Source organism: Lethenteron reissneri, chromosome 53, assembly GCF_015708825.2.
Source record: "Lethenteron reissneri isolate LAM-NWPU_2019-01 chromosome 53, ASM1570882v1, whole genome shotgun sequence".
Taxonomy (NCBI): domain Eukaryota; kingdom Metazoa; phylum Chordata; class Hyperoartia; order Petromyzontiformes; family Petromyzontidae; genus Lethenteron; species Lethenteron reissneri.
In genome coordinates, this window is record NC_083831.1 from 5,666,906 (window position 1) to 5,692,594 (window position 25,689).

The 25,689-nt window shown below is 58.3% G+C and overlaps 1 protein-coding gene across 1 annotated transcript in view; it reads left to right on the forward strand.

The window, feature by feature from the left end:
- LOC133356206 (protein jagged-1-like) overlaps window positions 1-25,689 on the forward strand; it is a 40,092-nt gene that overhangs the window by 10,146 nt on the left and 4,257 nt on the right. The window contains exons 6-16 of the mRNA XM_061573582.1: window positions 2,918-3,196; window positions 7,998-8,058; window positions 15,881-16,014; window positions 17,240-17,356; window positions 18,819-18,935; window positions 19,535-19,648; window positions 20,044-20,268; window positions 21,803-21,916; window positions 22,892-23,005; window positions 23,902-24,015; window positions 25,102-25,221. Of these exons, the coding sequence (XP_061429566.1) occupies window positions 2,918-3,196; window positions 7,998-8,058; window positions 15,881-16,014; window positions 17,240-17,356; window positions 18,819-18,935; window positions 19,535-19,648; window positions 20,044-20,268; window positions 21,803-21,916; window positions 22,892-23,005; window positions 23,902-24,015; window positions 25,102-25,221 (1,509 nt within the window). The remainder of the gene's footprint in view (window positions 1-2,917; window positions 3,197-7,997; window positions 8,059-15,880; window positions 16,015-17,239; window positions 17,357-18,818; window positions 18,936-19,534; window positions 19,649-20,043; window positions 20,269-21,802; window positions 21,917-22,891; window positions 23,006-23,901; window positions 24,016-25,101; window positions 25,222-25,689) is intronic.

The following is a 25,689-nucleotide window of genomic DNA, read 5'->3' on the forward strand; positions in this document are numbered from 1 at the left end:
GGGGGGTATTGAGACTCAGGGATCACCCCGGGCCCCCGCTCACCGACCCTCCTCCCTACTTGCTGCGTTGTTCACAGCCACCGAACAGCGAACGCGACCAACTCTTGGTACGAGGGGGTGGGGGGGGGGTCATCTTTGTCGTTCCGGCAAAATCCCAATTCCAGCGACTGAACCTGCTGCTCGCGTCGGCGGTGCTGGGGACCAAGGGGAGGGGGCGCTGGTGGGGGGGGGGGGGGAGCCAATTCCAGCCACTCTCGGCCACTTAAGAGGTCCTCTCTCTCAGGCAGAGCGGGAGGGAGGGAGAGAGAAGCGGCCCGCAGCAGCTTCAGCGGCAAGTCGGAGTCGTTCCTCATCCCCAGCGAGCGTGGGGAGCGGTTGGAACCCGGCGGTCCGCCCTGGTTATAATACTGCGGTGTGGCTGTGGCTGATGTTGGTGCTAATACTACTGCTGCTGCTCATGATGCTCGTGCTACTGCTGCTACTACTGCTGCTACTACTAATAGTGCTTCCGCTAGTACGACTGCTAATGCTGCTGCTTCTACTGCTGCTACTACTGCTGCTGCTGCTACTACTGCTAGTGCTGCTGCTACTGCTGCTACTACTGCTGCTACTGCTGCTGCTGCTACTACTGCTAGTGCTGCTGCTACTGTTGCTACTACTGCTGCTACTGCTAGTGCTGCTGCTTATACTGCTACTGCTACTACTGCTAGTGCTGCTGCTTCTATTGCTGCTAGTGCTGCTACTGCTGCTGCTTCTACTGCTGCTGCTGCTTTTACTACTACTACTGCTGCTGCCTTCAGTACGACTGCTAATGCTGCTGATTCTACTGCTGCTGCTTCTACTGCTAGTGCTGCTTCTACTGCTAGTGCTGCTGTTGCTGCTGCTTCTACTGCTGCCTGGAGTGGTGATTGGCGAGTCGGAAGGCCGCGCAGTTCCGAGCAGGAAAGGTGGGAGGGGTGGTGGTGGTGGGAGGGGTGGTGGTGGTGGGGGTGGTGGTGGGTGGGTGGTGGGAGGGGTGGTGGGAGGGTGGTGGGGGTGGTGGTGGGAGGGGTGGTGGGGGGGGGGTGGTGGGAGGGGTGGTGGTGGTGGGGGTGGTGGTGGGAGGGGGTGGTGGGGGGGTGGTGGTAGGGGGGTGGTGGGAGGGGTGGTGGGGGGGGTGGTGGGGGGTGGTGGTGGGGGGGTGGTGGGAGGGGTGGTGGGAGGATGGTGGGAGGGTGGTGGGGGGGTCTCGAACGGCGCAGCTCAATGGAGAAGTCGCTTCCTTCCTACGCGGGGCGTGGACCCCACGTGGGGGGGGCCCCGGGCCCCCCCCCCCCCTCAACCCAACACCCCCCCCCCCACACACAGTGCGTTATATAAATAGATGTGTGTCGTCATGTTTATCTCTCTCTCTTTATATCCGGCCCCTCTGAGGTGCATCGCAGCCTGCTGACCACCACCACCACCACGACTACACTAGCGCAAAGACAAAGATCCCCCGTATAGCCTCAGCATACTTTTGGGGCAAGTGATGCGAGTGAGCAGCGCCTATGAAGGCCGGCACGGCATGCGAGGGGGTGGGTTGGGCAACACCACTCCCGGCCGCCTTTGTCTCCCCCAGTGCCAATGTTACCTCCTGGTTACACCAGCCCACAGGGGATTATTGTGTCCGTCCGTCCGTCGTGCAAGGAGGGGCTGGGTGGGGAGGGGCTGGGTGGGGAGGGGAGGGTGGGGAGGGGCTGGGTTTGGAGAGTGGGGCTGGGTGGGGAGGGGCTGGGTTGGGAGGGAGGGGCTGGCTGGGGGGTGCGAGGGGTGGGGCTGGGTGGGGAGGGGCTGGTCACCCCGTGGTGCCCTTATAAAACTCAACGTTTAACCTACTCACGCCGGCTTGTGCCCGTCCTCACAGTCGGGCATATTTGCGGAATACACCACGCCGCCGTTGACCCTGGCCATTGACCGAGCAACCCAACGTTCCTATCAGCTCCCTTCGCAGGAATGTGTTTTTTTACACACTGCAGCAGGTACTCCTTTGAGGCTGAGTCGAACTAGGGGAAGCCCAGGTCCGGTTCAGACATATACATGACCGGTGTTGGCCGTGAGCGGGAATCAAACTTCGGTCGCCGGGTTTAGAACGCAGCACGCTAACCGCTGCACCACCACTCCCCATACACACAGACACTATCACAGGCACGCACACACACAGACAGTGAGTCACCACTGGCTGAGAACATCTTGATACGTAGAGGACCGCATAGCTTGGTGGGCAATTTGTGGTGGCGCCACCACGTAGCTGCTGCTGCTGCCTTCCCACTCCTCGTCTGTGGTCCCTCCTCCTGGCGCCTCTGAGTCGTCCTCTCTCTCAGTCGTCCTCTCTCTCTCTGAGTCGTCCTCTCTCTCTGAGTCGTCCTCTCTCTCAGTCGTCCTCTCTCTCTCTCTGATTCGTCCTCTCTCTGAGTCGTCTTCTCTCTCTCTGAGTCATCCTCTCTTCTTTTTTTACGATCAGAGGAAACAAGAAGATGCTTGGTGTAGTCGGCACTGTGCTTCGTTCATCATTTAGTTTTTTTTTCAATGCTTTGCTTTATGTCCCCCCCCTCCCTCTCTCTGAGTCGTCCTTTCTCTCTCTCTCTTTCTCCGAGTCGCCCTCTCTATCTCTCTGAGTCGCCCTCTCTCTCTCTCTGAGTCGTCCTCTCTCTCTGGGTTGAATAGCCACAGTCCTATGACTGTGGCTCGTGTCTTTAATCTTCCATCGGCCTGCTGCTGATGGGTTCCACCAGTGTCTTCCACGAATGTCAACGCCGGAAGGAGGTGGCACCGATGATGTTTGGGTCTCCATTGAGGAGGAGGCGTCGCAGTTGCGGTCTCTGCATCAACATCAGCAGCAGCCGTGCGACGACGATGACGACGACGACGTCCCGCGTTGTTCTGCCTGTCGCCACAGACGCGGGCTCGGAGCTGATCGAGCGCGTGGTCTACGGAGGGGCGCTAGCTCCGCTCGCCGCCGACTCTGCGGGCTCCGCCACGTGGCGCACCGTGCGCCACGTGGGCACCGCCGCCTCCATCGTCTTCCAGCTGCGCGTGCGCTGCCAGCCGCGCTACCACGGCGCCGCCTGCACGCGCTTCTGCAGGCCCCGGGACGACCACTTTGGGCACTTTGCGTGCGACGCTGCGGGCAACAAGGCCTGCCTGCACGGCTGGATGGGGCCCGAGTGTGACCAGGGTGAGGACGGCGTCTCGCCCCGCGACTCGCCGCGTACGAAGCCCCAAAATGTCTGGGGCCGCCTCGACCGGCGCTGACCGTGGCTGGGAGATGTTGACTACCTCGCCTGGTGTGCAGGAGGTCGTGGGTTTCATCCCGACCCTGACGCCTGCTGCTGTAGATTTGGAGTTTGCGTGTCTCTCTCACAATATCATCATCATCACGGTGGCTAGGAGATGTTAACTACCTCGCCTGGTGTGCAGGAGGTCGTGGATTTCATCCCGACCCTGACGCCTGCTGCTGTAGATTTGGAGTTTGCGTGTCTCTCTCTTTCATCATCATCATCACGGTGGCTAGGACATGTTAACTACCTCGCCTGGTGTACAGAAGGTTGTGGCTTTCATCCCGACCCTGACGCCTGCTGCTGCTGTAGATTTGGAGTTTGCGTGTCTCTCTCACATCATTATCAACACGGTGTCTAGGAGATGTTGACTACCTCGCCTGGTGTGCAGGAGGTCGTGGATTTCATCCCGACCCTGACGCCTGCTGCTGTAGATTTGGAGTTTGCGTGTCTCTCTCTTTCATCATCATCATCACGGTGGCTAGGACATGTTAACTACCTCGCCTGGTGTACAGAAGGTTGTGGCTTTCATCCCGACCCTGACGCCTGCTGCTGCTGTAGATTTGGAGTTTGCGTGTCTCTCTCACATCATTATCAACACGGTGTCTAGGAGATGTTGACTACCTCGCCTGGTGTGCAGGAGGTCGTGGATTTCATCCCGACCCTGACGCCTGCTGCTGTAGATTTGGAGTTTGCGTGTCTCTCTCTTTCATCATCATCACGGTGGCTAGGACATGTTAACTACCTCGCCTGGTGTACAGAAGGTTGTGGCTTTCATCCCGACCCTGACGCCTGCTGCTGCTGTAGATTTGGAGTTTGCGTGTCTCTCTCACATCATTATCAACACGGTGTCTAGGAGATGTTGACTACCTCGCCTGGTGTGCAGGAGGTCGTGGATTTCATCCCGACCCTGACGCCTGCTGCTGTAGATTTGGAGTTTGCGTGTCTCTCTCTTTCATCATCATCATCACGGTGGCTAGGACATGTTAACTACCTCGCCTGGTGTACAGAAGGTTGTGGCTTTCATCCCGACCCTGACGCCTGCTGCTGCTGTAGATTTGGAGTTTGCGTGTCTCTCTCACATCATTATCAACACGGTGTCTAGGAGATGTTGACTACCTCGCCTGGTGTGCAGGAGGTCGTGGATTTCATCCCGACCCTGACGCCTGCTGCTGTAGATTTGGAGTTTGCGTGTCTCTCTCTTTCATCATCATCATCATCACGGTGGCTAGGACATGTTAACTACCTCGCCTGGTGTGCAGGAGGTTGTGGGTTTCATCACGACCCTGACGCCTGCTGCTGCTGTAGATTTGGAGTTTGCGTGTCTCTCTCTTTCATCATCATCATCACGGTGTCTACGACATGTTGACTACCTCGCCTGGTGTGCAGGAGGTCGTGGGTTTCATCCCGACCTTGACGCCTGCTGCTGTAGATTTGGAGTTTGCGTGTCTCTCTCTCTCCTCGTGGTGGCGTGGATTTGTCTCCGGGTCCTCCGTTTTTTCCCCCCTCCACATTTAGAATCAACTTCACGTGTTTAGAGTATTCGGCTGCTCCATGTTTCCACACGATCATGATAAGCCACCTCTTTGAGCTACCACTTGTGATAGCCAGGTCGCTTCTGAAAAAGAAACGTTTTAGCTCAGGGGCAGCTTTACTTGGTCATAAAATAAAATGATATAAAAAAATATGGACATCTGGCTACTAATGGATAGTATAGCAACATTATTCTGGGATTCGTTCTTTTTTTATCGTAGCACCGCTGAGGTTGTGCGGATGGAGGTGAGAGAATAATATTTAGTGTGGCTCTTGAATGCCGGCAGAGGTTGCAGGGAACTTCGTGCAAGGACAGGGTGAGCGACTCGGACGTTCAGAAGACTGTAGCACAAAGCTTGTGGATGTGATCAGGTGGCGGTTGCGATGATGGGTGGGACACGGTGAGACACGGTGGGACACGCTGAGACACGGTGAGACACGCTGAGACACGCTGAGACACGGTGGGACACGGTGAGACACGGTGGGACACGCTGAGACACGGTGGGACACGGTGAGACACGGTGGGACACGGTGGGACACAGTGAGACACGTTGGGACACGGTGAGACACGCTGAGACACGGTGGGACACGGTGAGACACGGTGGGACACGCTGAGACACGGTGGGACACGGTGGGACACGGTGGGACACGATGAGACACGTTGGGACACGGTGAGACACGCTGAAACACGGTGGGACACGGTGAGACACGGTGGGACACGCTGAGACACGGTGGGACATGCTGGGACACGGTGAGACACGGTGAGACACGCTGGGACACGCTGAGACACGGTGGGACACGGTGAGACACGGTGAGACACGGTGGGACATGGTGAGACACGCTGAGACACGGTGGGACACGCTGGGACACGCTGAGACACGGTGGGACACGCTGGGACACGGTGGGACACGGTGGGACACGGTGAGACACGTTGGGACACGGTGAGACACGGTGGGACACGCTGAGACACGGTGGGACACGCTGAGACACGGTGGGACACGCTGAGACACGCTGAGACACGGTGGGACACGCTGGGACACGGTGGGACACGGTGGGACACGGTGGGACACGCTGAGACACGGTGAGACACGGTGAGACACGCTGAGACACGGTGGGACACGCTGAGACACGGTGGGTCACGGTGGGACACGCTGGGACACTGTGGGACACGGTGGGATACGCTGAGACACGGTGGGACACGCTGAGACACGGTGGGACACGGTGAGACACGGTGAGACACGGTGAGACACGGTGGGACACGGTGAGACACGCTGAGACACGCTGGGACACGGTGGGACACGGTGGGACACGGTGACACACGGTGGGACACGCTGGGACACGGTGACACACGGTGGGACACGGTGACACACGCTGAGACACGGTGGGACACGCTGAGACACGGTGGGACACTGTGGGCAGGGTGGGACCGGCCGTGTGAGTGCCACCCCGAGGTGGGTGACCTCGAGGCGGTGACGAGGCGGTGTTAGTGAGCCCGGAGGGGGCCCAGAGCGGGCAGGAAGGAAGCCGTGGCCGGGGTGTGGTGGCAGCGGTGGCATTGACTGCGTTGACCTCTTGACCTGCTTGGACGATGACTTCATCGTCGAGAAGGGACTGGCCCACGGCCTCGTGGCCGCAGCGGATCGGCCGCTACCGTCGCTGCTCGGGGGTAGGAAGGGGGCTCACGTGGACGGCGGGGGTCGTCCGGAGGGACCCCCGAAAGGGTCGTCCGGAGGGACCCCCGAAAGGGTCGTCCGGAGGGACCCCTAAGGGGTCGTCACATGGCCGTGCGTCACGCGTGTTCACTTTACGTGTGAGCGCGTTCCTACGTGGGGTAGATCCCGTAAATAGCGATGCGCCGTTAACCCACCACCACCCGACACGGCCAATTGGCAAGGTTTGTCCACGTGAACTCAACCTGCCGTTGAGTTATTATGTTGCCAGGATGGCAGTGTCGCCTGATGAAGCTGGTTGTGATCAGCAGCAAAATGTCGCGCTCCGTTGTGATGTGATCGCTAATTGGCACGCTGTGTTCACGTGACACACGAACTGGCTGTGTCGGGTGGTGGAGGGTGAACGACACACTGACACTTTCGCGATCTAACCCCCCCCCCCCCAAAAAAAAAACCTCGATTGTGGATAACATTGCTCGTGAAAGCCTACAACGTGCTAAGTATGAACATGTCGTACTTGTTGTTGCTGCTGTTATAGTTGTTGCTGTAGTTGTTGCTGTTGTTGTAGTTGTTGCTGTCGTTTTTGTTTCTGTTGTAGTTGTTGTAGTTATTGCTGTCGTTGTTGCTGTTATAGTTGTTGTTGTTGTAGTTGTTGCTGTTGTTGCTGTTGCTCTAGTTGTTGCTGTAGTTGTTGTTGCTGTAGTTGTTCTAGTTGTTGCTGTAGTTGTTGCTGTTGTTGTTGCTGTTGTTGTAGTTGTTGCTGTATTTGTTGCTGTAGTTGTTGTTGCTGTAGTTGTTGCTGTTGTTGTAGTTGTTGCTGTAGTTGTTGTTGCTGTAGTTGTTGTTGCTGTAGTTGTTGCTGTTGTTGTTGTTGTTGTAGTTGTTGCTGTAGTTGTTGCTGTAGTTGTTGTTGCTGTAGTTGTTCCTGTAGTTGTTGCTGTAGTTGTTGCTGTAGTTGTTGTTGCTGTAGTTGTTGCTGTAGTTGTTGTTGTTGTAGTTGTTGCTGTTGTTGTTGCTGTTGCTGTAGTTGTTGCTGTAGTTGTTGCTGTAGTTGTTGTTGCTGTAGTTGTTGTTGTTGTAGTTGTTGCTGTTGTTGTTGCTGTTGCTGTAGTTGTTGCTGTAGTTGTTGCTGTAGTTGTTGTTGCTGTAGTTGTTCCTGTAGTTGTTGCTGTAGTTGTTGTTGTTGCTGTTGCTGTAGTTGTTGTTGTAGTTGTTGCTGTAGTTGTTGTTGCTGTAGTTGTTGCTGTAGTTGTTGTTGTTGTAGTTGTTGCTGTTGTTGTTGCTGTAGTTGTTGCTGTAGTTGTTGCTGTAGTTGTTGTTGCTGTAGTTGTTCCTGTAGTTGTTGCTGTAGCTGTTGCTGCAGTTGCTGCTGTTGTTGTAGTTGTTGCTGTAGTTGTTGTTGCTGTTGTAGTTGCTGTAGTTGTTGTTGCTGTAGTTGTTGTTGCTGTAGTTGTTGTTGTTGTTGTAGTTGCTGTAGTTGTTGTTGTTGTCGTTTCAGCAATCTGCAAGCCGGGCTGCGACCCCGAGCACGGATTCTGCCAACAGCCCGCGGAGTGCCGGTACGGGTCCAGTCGCACCGAGACGGAGAATCACAACAACAATAACAACAATAACAACAACGATAACAATAATAACAACAACAATAACAACAACAATCACAACAGCAAAAACAACAATAACAACAATCACAACAACAATAACAACAACAATCACAACAACAATAACAACAATAACAACAACAACGATAACAACAATAATAACAACAACAATAACAACAACAATAACGATGTCAGCTTGTATCGCTGGGTCGTCACCGTATTTGCTCGCTCTCGTGCAGAGAGGCACGAGGAGGTGCCACAGACGAGTGGGGATGTGTGTGAGTGAGTGTGTGTGAGTTGTTGTGAGCTCACAACAACGAGCGGAGCGTCGGGTGGCTAAAACACAGCAAGTTGGTACAGTAGGGGGCACAGGTGGTGCATCAGCCAGTCATCTCGGTCATCTCAGTCAGTCGACCCGTGACACCTGCTGGGTCTGCCCCGTGACCTCCTGCCAGCGGGCGTTCGACACTTCACGTGGCCTCAAGGTGCACTTGGCCTGGCACAAGCGTCGTGGTGACGTCACCGCCACTTAGTGGCGAATGGCGGTTGTTGTTGTTGTGAGAGTGTGTGTGAGTGAGTGTGTGCGTGAGTGTCTGAGTGTGTGAGTGAGTGAGAGTGTGTGAGTGAGTGAGAGTGTGTGAGTGTGTGAGCGAGTGTGATTTAGAACCACAGAGACCCACAAAAACGCACAGAGTCCCACAGAGACCCATAGTCCTACGTGCGTATGTATGTTGTATGTATGTATGTTGTATGTATGTATGTTGTATGTATGTATGTTGTATGTATGTATGTTGAACTTATTTTGGAAACGTACATAGCCAGCCGTGCTAATGGGAGGTGCAGGGGAAGGACAACAATCGAACACGCAACCTAGCAGCGAGGCATTGAGCCAACACTGACTGTCCTTCCCCAAGCTCTGTGGCCCCCTCTATATGAAGCTGTTATCGGCCACAAGTGTGGGGCGGACACTGGAGTACCCGGCGAATTCCCAGCAGCGTGCGAGGGGGGAACACTCGATCCCACACAGACGGGCCAGCCGGAGTAGACGCTCTGCTGGCGAGCCAGAGCACGGCTCCACATCGACGCCCACGGGCAGGAGGGAGTTCCGCACCATCTGCGTGTGATTCACCAACCATAGCTGCTGCCTGCACAGCGCTGGGCTACAGGCGGCCACGCGCAGCAGCGTAGCCACCACCACCACCACCACCTGGCTAATCATCTGCCATTCAGCCGGCTCGTCAGCAGCGTCGTGACTTCCAGACAGAACGCCACGGGTAGAGGGAGCGAGATGGTAGAGAGAGCACCAGCGGCATCGTGCAATGCGCGTTCACGTGGAAACACAGAGACAAAGATCCCCCATGTAGCCTTTAGCACACCGCGGTGGCAAGTGCTGTTAGTGAGTAACAGCACACGAGGGAGCGGGTGGCCAGCAACACGCCCGGCCGCCTTTGTCTCCCCAGTACCGCGCCGGATTGCAGGCAGCCACGTGCAGCGTAGCCACCAGCACCGCCACCGGCACCGGCTAGAACGAAGCTCGGCCAGACGTGGGCACGTGGTGCCCATGAACTACAGACACACAGCGGAGATCGGCGTGGGTCACAGCTCCCTGCCTCACTCCCTGCCTCCCTCACTCCCTGCCTCCCTCACTCCCTGCCTCCCTCACTCCCTGCCTCCCTCACTCCCTGCCTCCCTCACTCCCTGCCTCCCTCACTCCCTGCCTCCCTCACTCCCTGCCTCCCTCACTCCCTGCCTCCCTCACTCCCTGCCTCCCTCACTCCCTGCCTCCCTCACTCCCTGCCTCCCTCACTCCCTGCCTCCCTCACTCCCTGCCTCCCTCACTCCCTGCCTCCCTCACTCCCTGCCTCCCTCACTCCCTGCCTCCCTCACTCCCTGCCTCCCTCACTCCCTGCCTCCCTCACTCCCTGCCTCCCTCACTCCCTGCCTCCCTCACTCCCTGCCTCCCTCACTCCCTGCCTCCCTCACTCCCTGCCTCCCTCACTCCCTGCCTCCCTCACTCCCTGCCTCCCTCACTCCCTGCCTGCCCCAACGTCTCGCTCATCAATAATGCACAGACACTGCATCGATTACAGTCCCACTTAGCTGGGCCTGTGCATCCCCCCTGCCCCCCCCACCCCACCCTGAGCCCCTCCCCCCAACTCCACCAGCCCCCCCCCCTCCACCAGCCCCCCCCCCCTCTACCAGCCCCCCCCCCCCACCTACACCCCCCACCTACACCCCCCTCCACAAGCCCCCCCCCCCACCTACACCCCCCCTCCACCAGCCCTTCCTCCACCTACTCCTCCCACCTACACCCCCCCCCACCTACACCCCCCCCACCTACACCCCCCCACCTACACCCCCCCTACCTACACCCCCCCCCCACCTACACCCCCCTCCACCAGCCCCCCCCTCCACCTACACCCCCCCCCCACAGACCCCCCACCTACACCCCCCCACCCACCTACACCCCCCCCCCACCAAGCCATTAGCCAGCGCAGTGATGCGAGCCAGGCGCTTTTCAGAGTCGAGCAGCGCTGGGAGGCGGCGCTCCACCAGCATCGGTGACGCGCACGCCGGGTTCGACTCCTGAGCCGGGGTGCCCCTCTGCGTTGCACGTGCCTCTCTGCGTTGCACGTGTCTCTCTGCGTTGCACGTGTCTCTCTGCGTTGCACGTGGGACTCTGCGTTGCACGTGTCTCTCTGCGTTGCACGTATCTTTCTGCGTTGCACGTGGGTCTCTGCGTTGCACGTGTCTCTCTGCGTTGCACGTATCTTTCTGCGTTGCACGTGGGTCTCCGCGTTGCACGTGTCTCTCTGCGTTGCACGTGGGTCTCTGCGTTGCACGTGGGTCTCTGCGTTGCACGTGTCTCTGCGTTGCACGTGGGTCTCTGCGTTGCACGTGTCTCTCTGCGTTGCACGTGGGTCTCTGCGTTGCACGTGTCTCTCTGCGTTGCACGTGGGTCTCTGCGTTGCACGTGTCTCTCTGCGTTGCACGTGGGTCTCCGCATTGCACGTGTCTCTGTGCGTTGCACGTGCCTCTCCGCGTTGCACGTGTCTCTCCGCGTTGCACGTGGGTCTCTGCGTTGCACGTGTCTCTCTGCGTTGCACGTGGGTCTCTGCATTGCACGTGCCTCTCTGCGTTGCACGTGGGTCTCTGCGTTGCACGTGTCTCTCTGCGTTGCACGTGGGTCTCTGCGTTGCACGTGTCTCTCTGCGTTGCACGTGGGTCTCTGCGTTGCACGTGGGTCTCTGCGTTGCACGTGTCGTTGCGTTGCACGTGTCTTTCTGCGTTGCACGTGTCTCTGCGTTGCACGTGTCTCTCTGCGTTGCACGTGTCTCTGCGTTGCACGTGTCTCTCTGCGTTGCACGTGTCTCTCTGCGTTGCACGTGGGTCTCCGCGTTGCACGTGTCTCTCTGCGTTACACGTGTCTCTCTGCGTTGCACGTGTCTCTCTGCGTTGCACGTGGGTCTCTGCGTTGCACGTGTCTCTCCGCGTTGCACGTGGGTCTCTGCGTTGCACGTGGGTCTCCGCGTTGCACGTGTCTCTCTGCGTTGCACGTGGGTCTCCGCGTTGCACGTGTCTCTCTGCGTTGCACGTGTCTCTCTGCGTTGCACGTGTCTCTCTGCGTTGCACGTGTCTCTCCGCGTTGCACGTGGGTCTCTGCGTTGCACGTGGGTCTCCGCGTTGCACGTGTCTCTCTGCGTTGCACGTGTCTCTCTGCGTTGCACGTGTCTCTCTGCATTGCACGTGCCTCTCTGCGTTGCACGTGTCTCTGCGTTGCACGTGAGTCTCTGCGTTGCACGTGCCTCTCTGCGTTGCACGTGGGTCTCTGCGTTGCACGTGTCTCTCTGCGTTGCACGTGTCTCTGCGTTGCACGTGTCTCTCTGCGTTGCACGTGTCTCTCTGCGTTGCACGTGGGTCTCTGCGTTGCACGTGGGTCTCTGCGTTGCACGTGTCTCTCTGCATTGCACGTGTCTCTCTGTGTTGTACGTGCCTTTCTGCGTTGCACGTGTCTCTTTGCGTTGCACGTGGGTCTCTGCGTTGCACGTGGATCTCTGCGTTGCACGTGTCTCTCTGTGTTGCACGTGTCTCTCTGCGTTGCACGTGTCTCTGCGTTGCACGTGTCTCTCTGCGTTGCACGTGGGTCTCTGCGTTGCACGTGTCTCTCCGCGTTGCACGTGGGTCTCTGCGTTGCACGTGGGTCTCCGCGTTGCACGTGTCTCTCTGCATTGCACGTGCCTCTCTGCGTTGCACGTGTCTCTGCGTTGCACGTGGGTCTCTGCGTTGCACGTGCCTCTCTGCGTTGCACGTGGGTCTCTGCGTTGCACGTGGGTCTCTGCGTTGCACGTGCCTCTCTGCGTTGCACGTGGGTCTCTGCGTTGCACGTGCCTCTCTGCGTTGCACGTGTCTCTCTGCGTTGCACGTGTCTCTCTGCGTTGCACGTGGGTCTCTGCGTTGCACGTGGGTGCCGTCTGTGTTGTTTGGTTTCCCCCCCTTGCTTCCCGGAGCTGGCGCGCCGTGCGAAGGGACCATTTGTTCGTGCCGGTATCAGAATCTTTCAGAATCGGAATCTTTATTTAGACTGGGAGGAGGAATCCGTTGAGCTATGAAGCTCTTTGTACGCAGATGTCCAAGTATGGGGCACGAATTCAGCGAGTTAAAATGATGAGAAAAACAACAACAATAGTAGTAGGCGTTATCCTTGCCAGGCAATAATACATCAGGTTGTGTTAAGATGTTCAAAGACGAAGTAGTCGCAGATGTTGCAGGGCATCATCAAGTCTGCATCAACCAGAGCACCTAAACAATAACAGGTTACAACTATTAATAGGTAAAACCTATTAATGTGGTTTCCATCATCTTGGATAGCGGTTAGAAGGTAAGATAATGAGATAGAACTGCTCAACCAGAGCTCTAAGTGCTCTGATACGACACCACAACTACACCACGACTACACTACTACACTACTACTACACTACTACTACACTACTACTAATACACTACTACTACACCACTACACCACTACTACACTACTACTACACTACAACACTACTACTACACCACTACTACTACACTACCACTACTACACTACTACTACTACACTACTACTACACTACAACACTACTACTACACCACTACTACTACACCACTACTACTACACTACTACTAATACACTACTACTACACCACTACACCACTACTACACTACAACACTACTACACTACTGCTACACCACTACTACTACACTACTACTACACTACTACACCACTACACCACTACTACACTACAACACTACTACACTACTACTACACCACTACTACTACACCACTACTACTACACTACTACTAATACACTACTACTACACCACTACACCACTACTACACTACTACACCACTACTACACCACTACTACACTACTCCTACACTACTACTACACCCCTACACTACAACACTACTACTACACCACTACTACTAAACTCCTAGTCTACACTACTACTACACTACACCACTACTACACTACTACTACACTACAACACTACTACACTACTACTACACTACTACTACACTACTAATACACTACTACTACACCACTACACCACTACTACACTACTACTACACTACAACACTACTACACTACTACTACACCACTACTACTACACTACTACTACACTACTACACCACTACACTATTACTACACTACTACACTACTACTAATACACTACTACTACACTACTACTACACCACTACTACTACACCACTACTACTACACCACTACTACTACACTACTACTACTACACCACAACTACTACACTACTACTACACCACTACTACTACACTCCGAGTCTACACGAGTTGTCTGTGGACTGTTCGCCTTTTGGCGTTGTCCTCTGTTCCATCACCGCTGGTGAGACGAGGCCACGCAGAGGGCTCAGCCCGTGCCAGGGGCAGTGCCCCAGGTCGGGCTGTACTCAGAGCCAGGTTTGTCTGCGCGCTCTGCCACAAGATTGCGTGGCAGATGCAGTCTTGATGCCTTGAAAAATGTATCACCTGTTTGGCGTTTGGACATCTTAACACAACCGTTTTATTGCCAGAAAGGGTAAAACCCATTCTTATCTTTTCTTCGTGGGTTGAGCCTAGTAGTAGTAGTCGTACAGATATAATAATGGTAATAAGGATGACTTTGAAACACCTCTGGCGCTTGGCCACAGCCTTAACGCTCCGCTCACCAGGGCGAGACGCAGTTTTACCAGGTTGACGATATTGCCCTCTAGTGCCCGATTAGTGCGGCTCAGGCACAGAGACGATTTATTTCTATTATTTGTTAAGCACCCGGCCACTCGAGTTCGATTCCCGCTCACGGCCAACATCCGTTTGCGTATTTTATCTGAACCGGTCCTGTGCCTCCCCTAGGTCGATTCGGCCTTAAACGAGGAACCTGGCGCAGTTCGTGAACATCAGCACTCTGGGGAGACAAACGCGGCCGGGCGTGGTGTTAGCCACATCGCCCCCCCCACTCCCGTGTGCCGTGCCAGCCTTGATGGGTGCTCGTTCACAGCACTTGCCCCAACAGTCTGTTAATACTAGACGGGGGATCTTTGTATGAGGTGTGTGTGTAAGGGGCGTGTGGTTTAGAGAGTGTGTGTGTAAGGGGCGTGTGGTTTAGAGTGTGTCTGTGTGTGTGTCTTAGTTCTCTGTGGTTGAGGGTAATTGTGTGTGCGGTCGAGTGTTGCATTCATGAGAAGCGCTACGCACCCGGCCAACCGAGTTCGATCCCCGCTCACGGCCACCACCACCACCAGTGACGAGTATCTGAATCGGTAACCAATGCGGGGCCTGTAGCAGATGCTATAAAGGGGCCCTAAACAATACACTAATATTAAAACACACAATTTTAACTCGCATAGTAAAGTAATTGTCATTTTTCATCTGCTATAAAGCCCAGTTAATACGACTGATCGCTAACCTTAAACACCCAGTCGTTCATAAAAGTCGAAGGCGGTATAGTACTATAGTAATAGAGCAAGTGCAGAATCACTCAACCGGAATTGATAGATTGAAAGCATTTAGCGCGGTGTAGTAGTATAGTAGCGACTACTACACGTGTAGTAGCTACAACACGTGTAGCTACTACACGTGTTGTAGCTACTACCAGAGGTGTGGACTCGAGTCATGTGACTTGGACTCGAGTCAGACTCGAGTCATGAATTTGATGACTTCAGACTCGACTTGGACTTGCATAACAATGACTTTGTCCCACCTCTGGCTACTACACATGTAGTAATGTAGTAGCTACTACACGTGTGTAGTAGCTACTACTACACACGTGTGTAACTACTACACACGTGTAGTACCGAGCCTCCCCCTAGGGGGCCGTCTATAAATGACGTCACGCACCTGGGGGGGGGGGTCAGACATTTGTGACGATGTGTGACGAGGGGGGGTGGGATTTGAGAAATGTGACGTCACATAAAAATGCGCAACTTTAAATCAATACAGACAACACGTTCTACTTAAATACGCACTACAATGACAATAGTTTAAAGCCATTTGAAGCACGTTTTATTTTCAAAATGGAAATTTGGTTTTGGGGGGGGGGGCATACTTTTTGTAACGCCGTGTGACGAGGAGGGGGAGGGGTGTCAAAAATCGTCCAAAATCGCGTGACGTCATTTATGGACGGCCCCTAGGTCGACTCAGCCTCAACGAGACGGCAGTCGCACCGTGCACGAGGCAAGTGCGGGGCCGCTCGTGGAGGACCTTTGTCTTTATCTTTGTTTTCCGCAGGTGCCACTACGGCTGGCGGGGCGCGCTGTGCGACTCGTGCGTCGCCTACCCAGGCTGCCGCCACGGCTCGTGCCGCGGCCGCCCCTGGACGTGCGACTGCGACACCAACTGGGGAGGCCTCCTCTGTGACAAGGGTAGGTGGGGGCGGGGAGGGGCAAGTGGGGGGCAGGGGGGTGCGGAGGGTGGGGGCTAGGTACGGTGCGGACAGGAGTTCGACGTAGTGTACACAGGTGTTCTCAGTTCAAGTTCATTTATTAGGTATAGCCCTGTGAGCCATTCGGCTCTGGAATCGGGTGCAACCGCAACAAACAAAAAACTAAAACATGAACAAGAAAACATCTTAAAGTGACTATGTGCAAACAGAAAATCCAAGAAAAGACAGCAAAATAGCGCAGAAAAAAATCACCGTACACCAACACTGTGTGCAAAAATCCCAGTGGGATGCAAGTCAAACAACAACAACAACAACCACAAGACAACTTAGATTAAGGCCATCAGTCTAACTTTGTACTACAACAAACATGGCTAAACCAATACACTTTTAGAAATCACCAAAATAAAGCCATGAAAGCAATGAAAAAGCAATCATAGGAACTGTGACGGAATTTTCACAATAAATGGCATAAACAACATGTACTACCAAAACCCTGCAGCCACGCTAACAACAACAACAACAACCACCACCACCACCAGGGCCGTTCCTAGGGCACCCACGCTTCGACGCCAGCTGCTGTCAGACGTCATTCCTCGGGTTTGGTTTGAAGGTGTTTGGGGGGGGGGGGGCACATCCCTCTATGGACGGCCCTGACAACATTGCGCTATTTTACTCAACTATTTTTATTTTAGATTTGAAGCTTTCGTGACAGCAAGGATTCAAAGTCACGTGGGTAAAAAATAAAATAAATGAAAACAAGTAAATTCAATCACGACAAAGACGGAGGCTTGTGTTGCCTCCGAAACGTCGTGATTAATTTAGTTGTTTTCATTTATTTTATTTTTTACCTACGTGACTTTACCGGAAAAAAAAAACCAAAGAGTCTTTTTATTTGACCAGGTAAGGCCCCATTGAGCCGTGTAGCTCTTCTTCAGAAGCGACTGGCCATCACAAATGATAGCTCTACGAAGTGGTGGCTTATCATGCGGAAATGTAGCGCAGTCCTCTTAAACGCGTGGCGATGTCGATTCTAAAGGTGGAGGGGAAAAACCGGAGGACCCGGAGAAAAATCCACGCCACCACGGGGAGAGAGAGAGACACGCAAACTCCACATGTACAGCAGCAGGCGTCAAGGTCGGGATCGAATCTCCTTGGCGAGGTAGTTAACATCTCGCGTGGTGCCCGTGCCCCCCCCCCCCCCCCAGACCTGAACGTGTGCGCGAACCGTCCGTGTCTCAACGGCGGCTCGTGCCTCAACGCGGAGCCCAACAAGCACCGCTGCACGTGCCCACCTGGCTTCACCGGGCCCAACTGCGAGAGCGGTGAGCGTGGCGGTGAGCGTGGCGGTGAGCGTGGCGGTGAGCGTGGCGGTGAGCATGGTGGCGGTGAGCATGGTGGTGGTGGCGGTGGCGGTGAGCGTGGCGGTGAGCGTGAGGGCGGTGAGCGTGGTGGCGGTGAGCGTGGCGGTGAGCGTGTCGGTGAGCGTGGTGGTGAACGTGGCGGTGAGCATGGTGGCGGTGAGCTTGGCGGCGGTGGCGGTGAGCGTGGCGGTGAGCGCTGCGGTGAGCGTGGCGGTGAGCGTGGCGGTGAGCGTGGTGGCAGTGAGCGTGGCGGTGAGCGTGGTGGTGGTGAGCGTGGTGGCGGTGAGCGTGGTGGCGGTGAGCGTGGCGGTGAGCGTGGTGGCGGTGAGAATGGTGGCGGTGAGCATGGTGGTGGTGAGCGTGGCGGTGAGCGTGGTGGCGGTGAGAATGGTGGCGGTGAGAATGGTGGCGGTGAGCGTGGCGGCGGTGGCGGCCACGCAGTGTCGGTGGCGGTGTCGTCACCGCCGGAGCCTGGCCCCTGGGGTACCCGGCGGAGACCGCTGGGGGGGAAGGGGGTGGGGGCGCGTTCTGACGTCACAGTGGTGTCAGGTGTCGTACTTCCGGTTCAGGTTGAAGGCGTTAGGAGGGGGGGGGGGTCCCGCACGGCGTGACTTGCCCCGGGTCCCGCGCACCCCCCCCCCGCACCATGGACGGGCCTGCTCATCATCGCCGTCATCACCATCCGTCGTCGTCATCGCCATCCTCATCACCGTCATCGTCTTCACTGTCATCGTCATCACTGTCGTCATCGTCATCACCGTCTTCACCGTCATCGCCGTTATCACTGTCAACGTCATCACCGTCATCACCGTTATCACTGTCGTCATCGTCATCATCATCTTCACCGTCATCGCCGTCATCACCGTTTTCACTGTCGTCATCGTCATCATTGTCGTCATCAACATCATCGTCTTCACTGTCATCGTCATCACCATCGTCATCGTCATCATCGTCTTCACCATCATCACCGTTATCACTGTCGTCATCGTCATCATCATCTTCACCGTCATCGCCGTCATCACCGTTTTCACTGTCGTCATCGTCATCATTGTCGTCATCAACATCATCGTCTTCACTGTCATCGTCATCACTGTCGTCATCGTCATCATCGTCATCACCGTCATCGCCGTTATCACTGTCATCGTCATCACTGTCATCACCATCATCATCGCCATCACCGTCGTCATCGTCTTCACCGTTATCATCGTCATCGCTATCCTCATCACCATCCGTTGTCGTCTTCACTGTCATCGTCATCACTGTCATCACCGTCATCACCGTCGTCATCGCCTGCACCGTAATCGTCTTCAGTCATCGTCATCATCGTCTTCGCGGTGCCATGCCTGACCGACTCGTCTCTCGTGATGCCGCCATCCTCGTCGTCGTCGTCGTCCTCGTCGCCGCTGATTTTTGTCGTCGGCAGGGGACGGCCGCTGCCAGCCCAACCCATGCGGCAACGGCGGCGAGTGCCGCGCGCTGCCCAGCGGGGGCTTCGAGTGCGTGTGCCGCCCCGAGTGGACGGGCAGCACCTGCATGATCGGTACGCGCACACCAGCGTCGTCGTCGTTGTCGTCATTGTCATCATCGCCAGAATCATCATCGTCATGATTGTTATGATCGACGACATCGCCATCATCACGAGCTATCTTCGCCTGACAGAATCGAGTGCATTCCAGTGCTAGTTTCTGCTAAAGAGCGAAGCCCGTTTTTCTAGCTGCGGCTCCCTGGCTCGGCTCCGGCTCTGGCTCAAGCGTGCCGGCTCAAATCCCCGCACTTTACCTGAGCCTGAGGCGAGCCGCGGCTGAGCGGCTCGCTCACTCGAGCGGCGCGAGCCTGAGCTGAGCCTCAGCGGCGTTGGAGGTGGAGCCAGGCCCAGCCAGGCCGAGCCAGGCCGAGCCAGGCCGAGCCAGGGCCCAGCCAGGCTGAGCCAGGCCAAGCCAGGGCCGAGCCAGGGCCCAGCCGTGGCTGTGAATGTCGCCCCAGGCGGCGGTCGTGGCCACCGCTGGAGCTCTGTCCGTGTTGGTGTCTGTGGGGGAGCAGTGACGTCGTGGGTGTGACGTCGTGGGTGTGACGTTGGAGACAGACGCCGACGAGTGTGACGTTGTTGCTGTGACGTCGTGGGTGTGACGTTGGAGACAGACGCCGACGAGTGTGCCGCGGGTCCCTGCGTCCACGCCAAGCGGTGCCGCAACCTCCTCGGCGGCTTCTACTGCAGCTGCCTGCCGGGGTGGACGGGGCGGCACTGTGACACCGGTGAGCACCGTCACCACCACCGCCACCGCCGCTATCACCACCACCACCACCGCAACCACTGCTATCACCGCTATCACCACCACCACCGCAACCACTGCCTTCACCACTGCCATCGTCACCTCCACCTATCACCGCTACTTCCACCAACACTGCAACCACCACCACCGCCGCCATGTCCCCCGCAAACACCACCGCAGCTACCGCCGTCACCGCTGACTTGGTGAGGAGAGCGTGTTTGGTCGAGGGCTCGAGTCGTCCGTCTCCGGCCGTCTCTCACCCCCACCCCTGGCCGACTCCAATTGTCTCCGCGTCACCCCCTTGCCCCCCTTGCCCCCCCCCTTCTCCCCCCTTTGTCCCCCCCCCCCGTGTCCCCCCGTTGTTGCGGCTGTCCCCAGCGCTGGACGTGTGTGGAGTGACGGCACCGACGGTGGCGGTGACGGTGGCGGTGACGGTGGTGGTGACGGTGACGGTCGTTCCGCCGAAACGCACCGAGGGCCCCGGCGGTGGGGGCCGCGCGGCGGCGCGCGTCTGCGGGGAGCACGGCGCGTGCGTGGGCGGCCCCGACGGCGCCTACACCTGCCGGTGCCAGGCTGGGTACACGGGCGAGCACTGCCAGCACAGTGAGTGACCGCGCGCGCTGTCGAAGAGTGCGTCGCTGAGGCGATGATCGCCGTCGTTATTGCCCATCGGTAACATCGTCGTCATCGTCGTCATCATCGTCATCGTCGTCGTCATCGTCGTCGTGATCCATGCCATCGTGTACAAGCGCACACGTGCCGTGTCAATCCACGTCACGTGGGCCCGGGGAGGTTATCTCACCGTACTTAGCGGGAGCGTAGATGTACGGTACAACAAATGTATTTGTCTGCACTGTGACAACCTCTGTGTGTGTGCGTGGTGATCACCCATCCAAGCGCTGTCCAGGCTCAACCCAGCTTAGCTTCTGAGATCATCATTCTCATAATTGTCGTCATCATCATTATCATCATCGTCATCAACTAACTCTATCATCGTCACGATCGTCATCATCATGTTTTATATTGGTAGCTGCTTGTGGCTACATCATCCACTCATTGCCAGATGCAGTGCATGTGTGTGGGTGGGGGGAGCGGTGGGTGGGGGGGGGCGCAGTGGGGGGAGCGGTGGGGGGCGCAGTGGTTGGGGGGAGCGGTGGGTGGAGCGGTGGGTGGGGGGGGGTGGGTGGGGGGGGAGCGGTGGGGGGAGCGGTGGGTGGGGGGGAGCGGTGGGTGGGGGGGAGCGGTGGGGGGAGCGGTGGGTGGGGGGAGCGGTGGGGGGAGCGGTGGGTGGGGGGGAGCGGTGGGTGGGGGGAGCGGTGGGGGGAGCGGTGGGTGGGGGGGAGCGGTGGGGGGGAGCGGTGGGTGGGGGGGAGCGGTGGGGGGAGTGGTGGGTGGGGGGAGCGGTGGGGGGAGTGGTGGGTGGGGGGAGCGGTGGGGGGAGCGGTGGGTGGGGGGGAGCGGTGGGGGGAGCGGTGGGTGGGGGGGAGCGGTGGGGGGAGCGGTGGGTGGGGGGGAGCGGTGGGGGGAGTGGTGGGTGGGGGGAGTGGTGGGGGAGCGGTGGGTGGGGGGGAGCGGTGGGGGGAGCGGTGGGTGGGGGGAGCGGTGGGGGGAGCGGTGGGTGGAGGGAGCGGTGGGGGGAGCGGTGGGTGGGGGGGGAGCGGTGGGGGGAGCGGTGGGTGGGGGGGAGCGGTGGGGGGAGTGGTGGGTGGGGGGAGTGGTGGGGGGAGCGGTGGTGGGGGGAGCGGTGGGGGGAGCGGTGGGTGGGGGGAGCGGTGGGGGGAGCGGTGGGTGGAGGGAGCGGTGGGGGGAGCGGTGGGTGGGGGGGGAGCGGTGGGGGGAGCGGTGGGGGGGGGAGCGGTGGGGGTAGTGGTGGGTGGGAGGAGTGGTTATCGTGCTGCGCCACAAACTCGGCAACCCGAGTTCGATTCCCGCTCACAGCGAGCAATCAACCGGTCCTGGGCCACCCCTAGGTCGACTCAGCCTTCAACAAGTAGCTGGTGCGGTGTAGTAAACATCGCCGCTCGGGGCCGCCCGCCCCCTCGTGTGCCACAGTGCCGGCCTTCATCGGTGTTCGCTCACAGCTCTTGCCCCGACGGTCCGCTGAGGCTACACGGGGGATCTGTGTCTCTGTGCGTAGACATGGATGAGTGTGCGGGCGTGAGCTGCGGGGCCGGAGGCACTTGCGTGGACGGAGTCGCCTCCTTCCAGTGCATCTGCCCCAGCGGCTGGGAGGGCGAGCTCTGTCAGCACGGTGAGTGCGCGCACCACCACCGCCTCCAACTCCTCGTCCTCACTACAACAGCAGCAGCTCACCACCATCACCACCACCACCACCCACACAGCCTCCTCATTCACAGCCTTCTCCCGACCTGAGCTCCACCCACGAGTCATATAGCCCCGCCCACTACCTGCGTAGCCCCGCCCACCACTCGCGTAGCCCCGCCCACCACTCGCGTAGCCCCGCCCACCACTCGCGTAGCCCCGCCCACCACTCAGGTAGCCCCGCCCACTACTCGGGTAGCCCCGCCCACTACTCGCGTAGCCCCGCCCACCACTCAGGTAGCCCTGCCCAACACTTAGGTAGCCCCGCCCACCACTCAGGTAGCCCCGCCCACCACTCGGATTAGCCCTCGCCCACCACTCGCGGTAGCCCCGCCCACTACTCGTGAGGCCCCCGCCCCACCACCCTACTGGGTAGCCCCGCCCCACCACTTCGGGTAGCCCCGCACCTACCTGCGCTAGCCCCGCCCACTACTCGGGTAGTCCCGTCCACCACTCGGGTAGCCCCGCCCACCACTCGGGTAGCCCCGCCCACCACTCGGATAGCCCCGCCTACCCCTACTATTCAGATAGCTCCACCCAGTGACTAGTAACCCCGCCCACTAACCAGGTAGCCCCGCCCACTAACCAGGTAGCCCCGCCCACTAACCAGGTCACCCCGCCCGTTACTCGGGTAGCTCCGCCCAGTGACCAGGTAGCCCCACCCACACGATTCAATGCCCGCATCGCGAGCTCAATGATCGACGCTAATCGATGACCTCCACTGCCCGAACATTAATCGATCTCAACGATAGAACAACAAATAGAAAAGCAACTCAACGCATTCGTCAATATGCACCGCCTTCAAACAAAAAAAAAAAGGCGACGTTTCAGGGCAGTGACCCTTCTCCACAGCGCGTGAAATAAAAACCCCTACCCTCGTCCGCTCGCCCGCTCGCTCTCGCAGACGTGGACGAGTGCGGCTCGAGGCCCTGCCTCAACGGCGGCCGCTGCCGGGACCTCGCCAACGACTTCGCGTGCGAGTGCCAGGGCGGGTGGAAGGGGCGCACCTGCCACTCACGTGGGTACCACGCCTCCACCCACCGCCTCCATCCACCGCCTCCACCCACCGCAAACACCCACCATCTCCACCCACCGCCTCCACCCACCATCTCCACCCACTGCCTCCACCCACCGCCTCCATCCACCGCCTCCACCCACCATCTCCACCCACCACCTCCACCCACCGCAAACACCCACCATCTCCACCCACCACCTCCACCCACCACCTACACCCACCGCCTCCACCCACCATCTCCACCCACTGCCAACCACCATCTCCACCCACCGCAAACACCCACCATCTCCACCCACCACCTCCACCCACCATCTCCACCCACCATCTCCACCCACCGCCTCCACCCACCATCTCCACCCACCATCTCCACCCACCATCTCCACCCACCATCTCCACCCACCGTCTCCACCCACCACCTCCACCCACCGCAAACACCCCACCATCTCCACCCACCGCCTCCACCCACCATCTCCACCCACCATCTCCACCCACCGCCTCCACCCACCATCTCCACCCACCACCTCCACCCACCATCTCCACCCACCATCTCCACCCACCACCTCCACCCACCATCTCCACCCACCATCTCCACCCACCGCCTCTACCCACCGTCTCCACCCACCACCTCCACCCACCATCACCCACTGCCTCCACCCACCATCTCCACCCATCATCTTCGCCCACCGCCCCCCCCTGCACCCACCGTCCACCGCCTCCACCCACCATCTCGTCACATCATCTAATCTCAAAAACTCATTTGAAAGGGGACACCGCGTGCGTCACGAGGCGACTGCGCTCCAGATGCAGCCCCCACCTGGAACGCGGGGGGGGGGGGGTGACCTCTTGACCCTGACCGAGTGCCCCCCCCCCGTCTCCCACGGTGTGTGTGCGTGGAGCAGGAGGTGGTCAGTGCGACGAGCTGTCGTGTCACAACGGGGGCACGTGTCACGACCTGGGCGACACCTACAGCTGTTCGTGCGCGGCCGGCTGGACCGGACACGGCTGCACGCTGGGTGCGAGCGGTGTCGTGGGGGTGGGGGTGGTGGGGGGGGGGGTGGGGGGGTAGCGGCTAGGGTTGCCACCTTTCCCACAGTGCAGACGGGGACGTACTTCCCACTCGGCACTGGGTCTATTCTCAACACTGCACTTCATTCGGGGCAACGGGAGCTCAACTCGGCAATACCGGCACCAGGTCTCGGTCCTGCTGCCACCCAAACCACAGATGCCAATTCCAGGAATGTCGAGGTCAAACCGGGGCAGGTGGCAACCCTAGAGGGTCCACCTGGACAGGTGGCAACCTTGGAAGTTGAAACCTGGACAGGTGGGGTGGCGACCTTCGAGGGGAGGGTGGGTGGTTGAGCGAGTGGATGGGGGAGTGAGTGGGTGGGTGAGTGGACAGGCGAGAGTGTGGGTGGATGGTTGAGTGGGTGAGTGAGTGTGTGGGTGGATGGTTGAGTGGGTGAGTGGGTGGGTGGGTGAGTGGGTGGGTGGGTGAGTGGGTGGTGGACGGGCGCGTGAGTGTGTGGATGGTTGAGTGGGTGGGTGAGTGAGTGGGTGGGTGAGTGTATGAGTGAGTGGGTGAGTGGGTGAGCGAGTGAGTGGGTGGGTGAGTGGGTGGGTGGGTGAGTGGGTGGTGGACGGGCGCGTGAGTGTGTGGATGGTTGAGTGGGTGGGTGAGTGAGTGAGTGGGTGAGTGGGTGGGTGAGCGAGTGAGTGGGTGGGTGAGTGGGTGGTGGACGGGCGCATGAGTGTGTGGGTGGATGATTGAGTGGGTGAGTGAGTGGGTGGGTGGGTGGGTGAGTGAGTGGGTGGGTGGGTGGGTGAGTGAGTGGGTGGGTGAGTGGGTGGTTGACGGGCGCGTGAGTGTGTGGGTGGATGATTGAGTGGGTGGGTGAGCGAGTGAGTGGATGGGTGGATGGGTGAGTGGGTGGACGGGCGGGCGCGTGAGTGTGGATGATTGAGTGGGTGAGCGAGTGGGCGAGTGATTGAGTGTCTAAATTGGGTGGGTGACTCGCTGAGTGAATGAGTGGCTTGGTTAATGGCTGCTACCCGCAGTCAGCCGGTGCGAGACTGTGACTCCCGGTCTCCGTCTCTCGCAGCGGAGGCGTCGGCATGCGCGGCGCGGCCGTGTGGCGACGGCGGCGTGTGTGTGGGGGGCGGCCCTGACGCCTTCACCTGCGTGTGCCGCGACGGCTGGGACGGACCGACCTGCGCACAGAGTCAGTGGCGCACGCGGCACGCGCTGTGTGTGTCTGTCTGTGTGTGTGTCTGTCTGTGTGTGTGTGTCTGTCTGTGTGTGTATCTGTGTGTGTGTCTGTCTGTATGTGTGTCTGTCTGTATGTGTGTCTGTCTGTCTGTGTGTCTGTCTGTCTGTGTGTCTGTCTGTCTGTGTGTGTGTCTGTCTGTGTGTGTGTCTGTCTGTGTGTGTGTGTGTGGTGGTGTAGCGGTTAGCACGCTGTGCTATGAACCCGGTGACCCGAGTTCGATTCCCGCTCACGGCCAACACCCAGTGACGATTATCTGAAGCGGTCCTGGGCCTCCCCTAGGTCGACTCAGCCTCAAATGAGTACCTGGTGCGATGTGTAAACATCGCCACTGGGGAGACAAAGGCGGCCGGGCGTGGCGTTGGCCACCCACCCCCTCGTATGCCGTACCAGCCTTCATAGGTGCTGCTCGCTAACAGCACT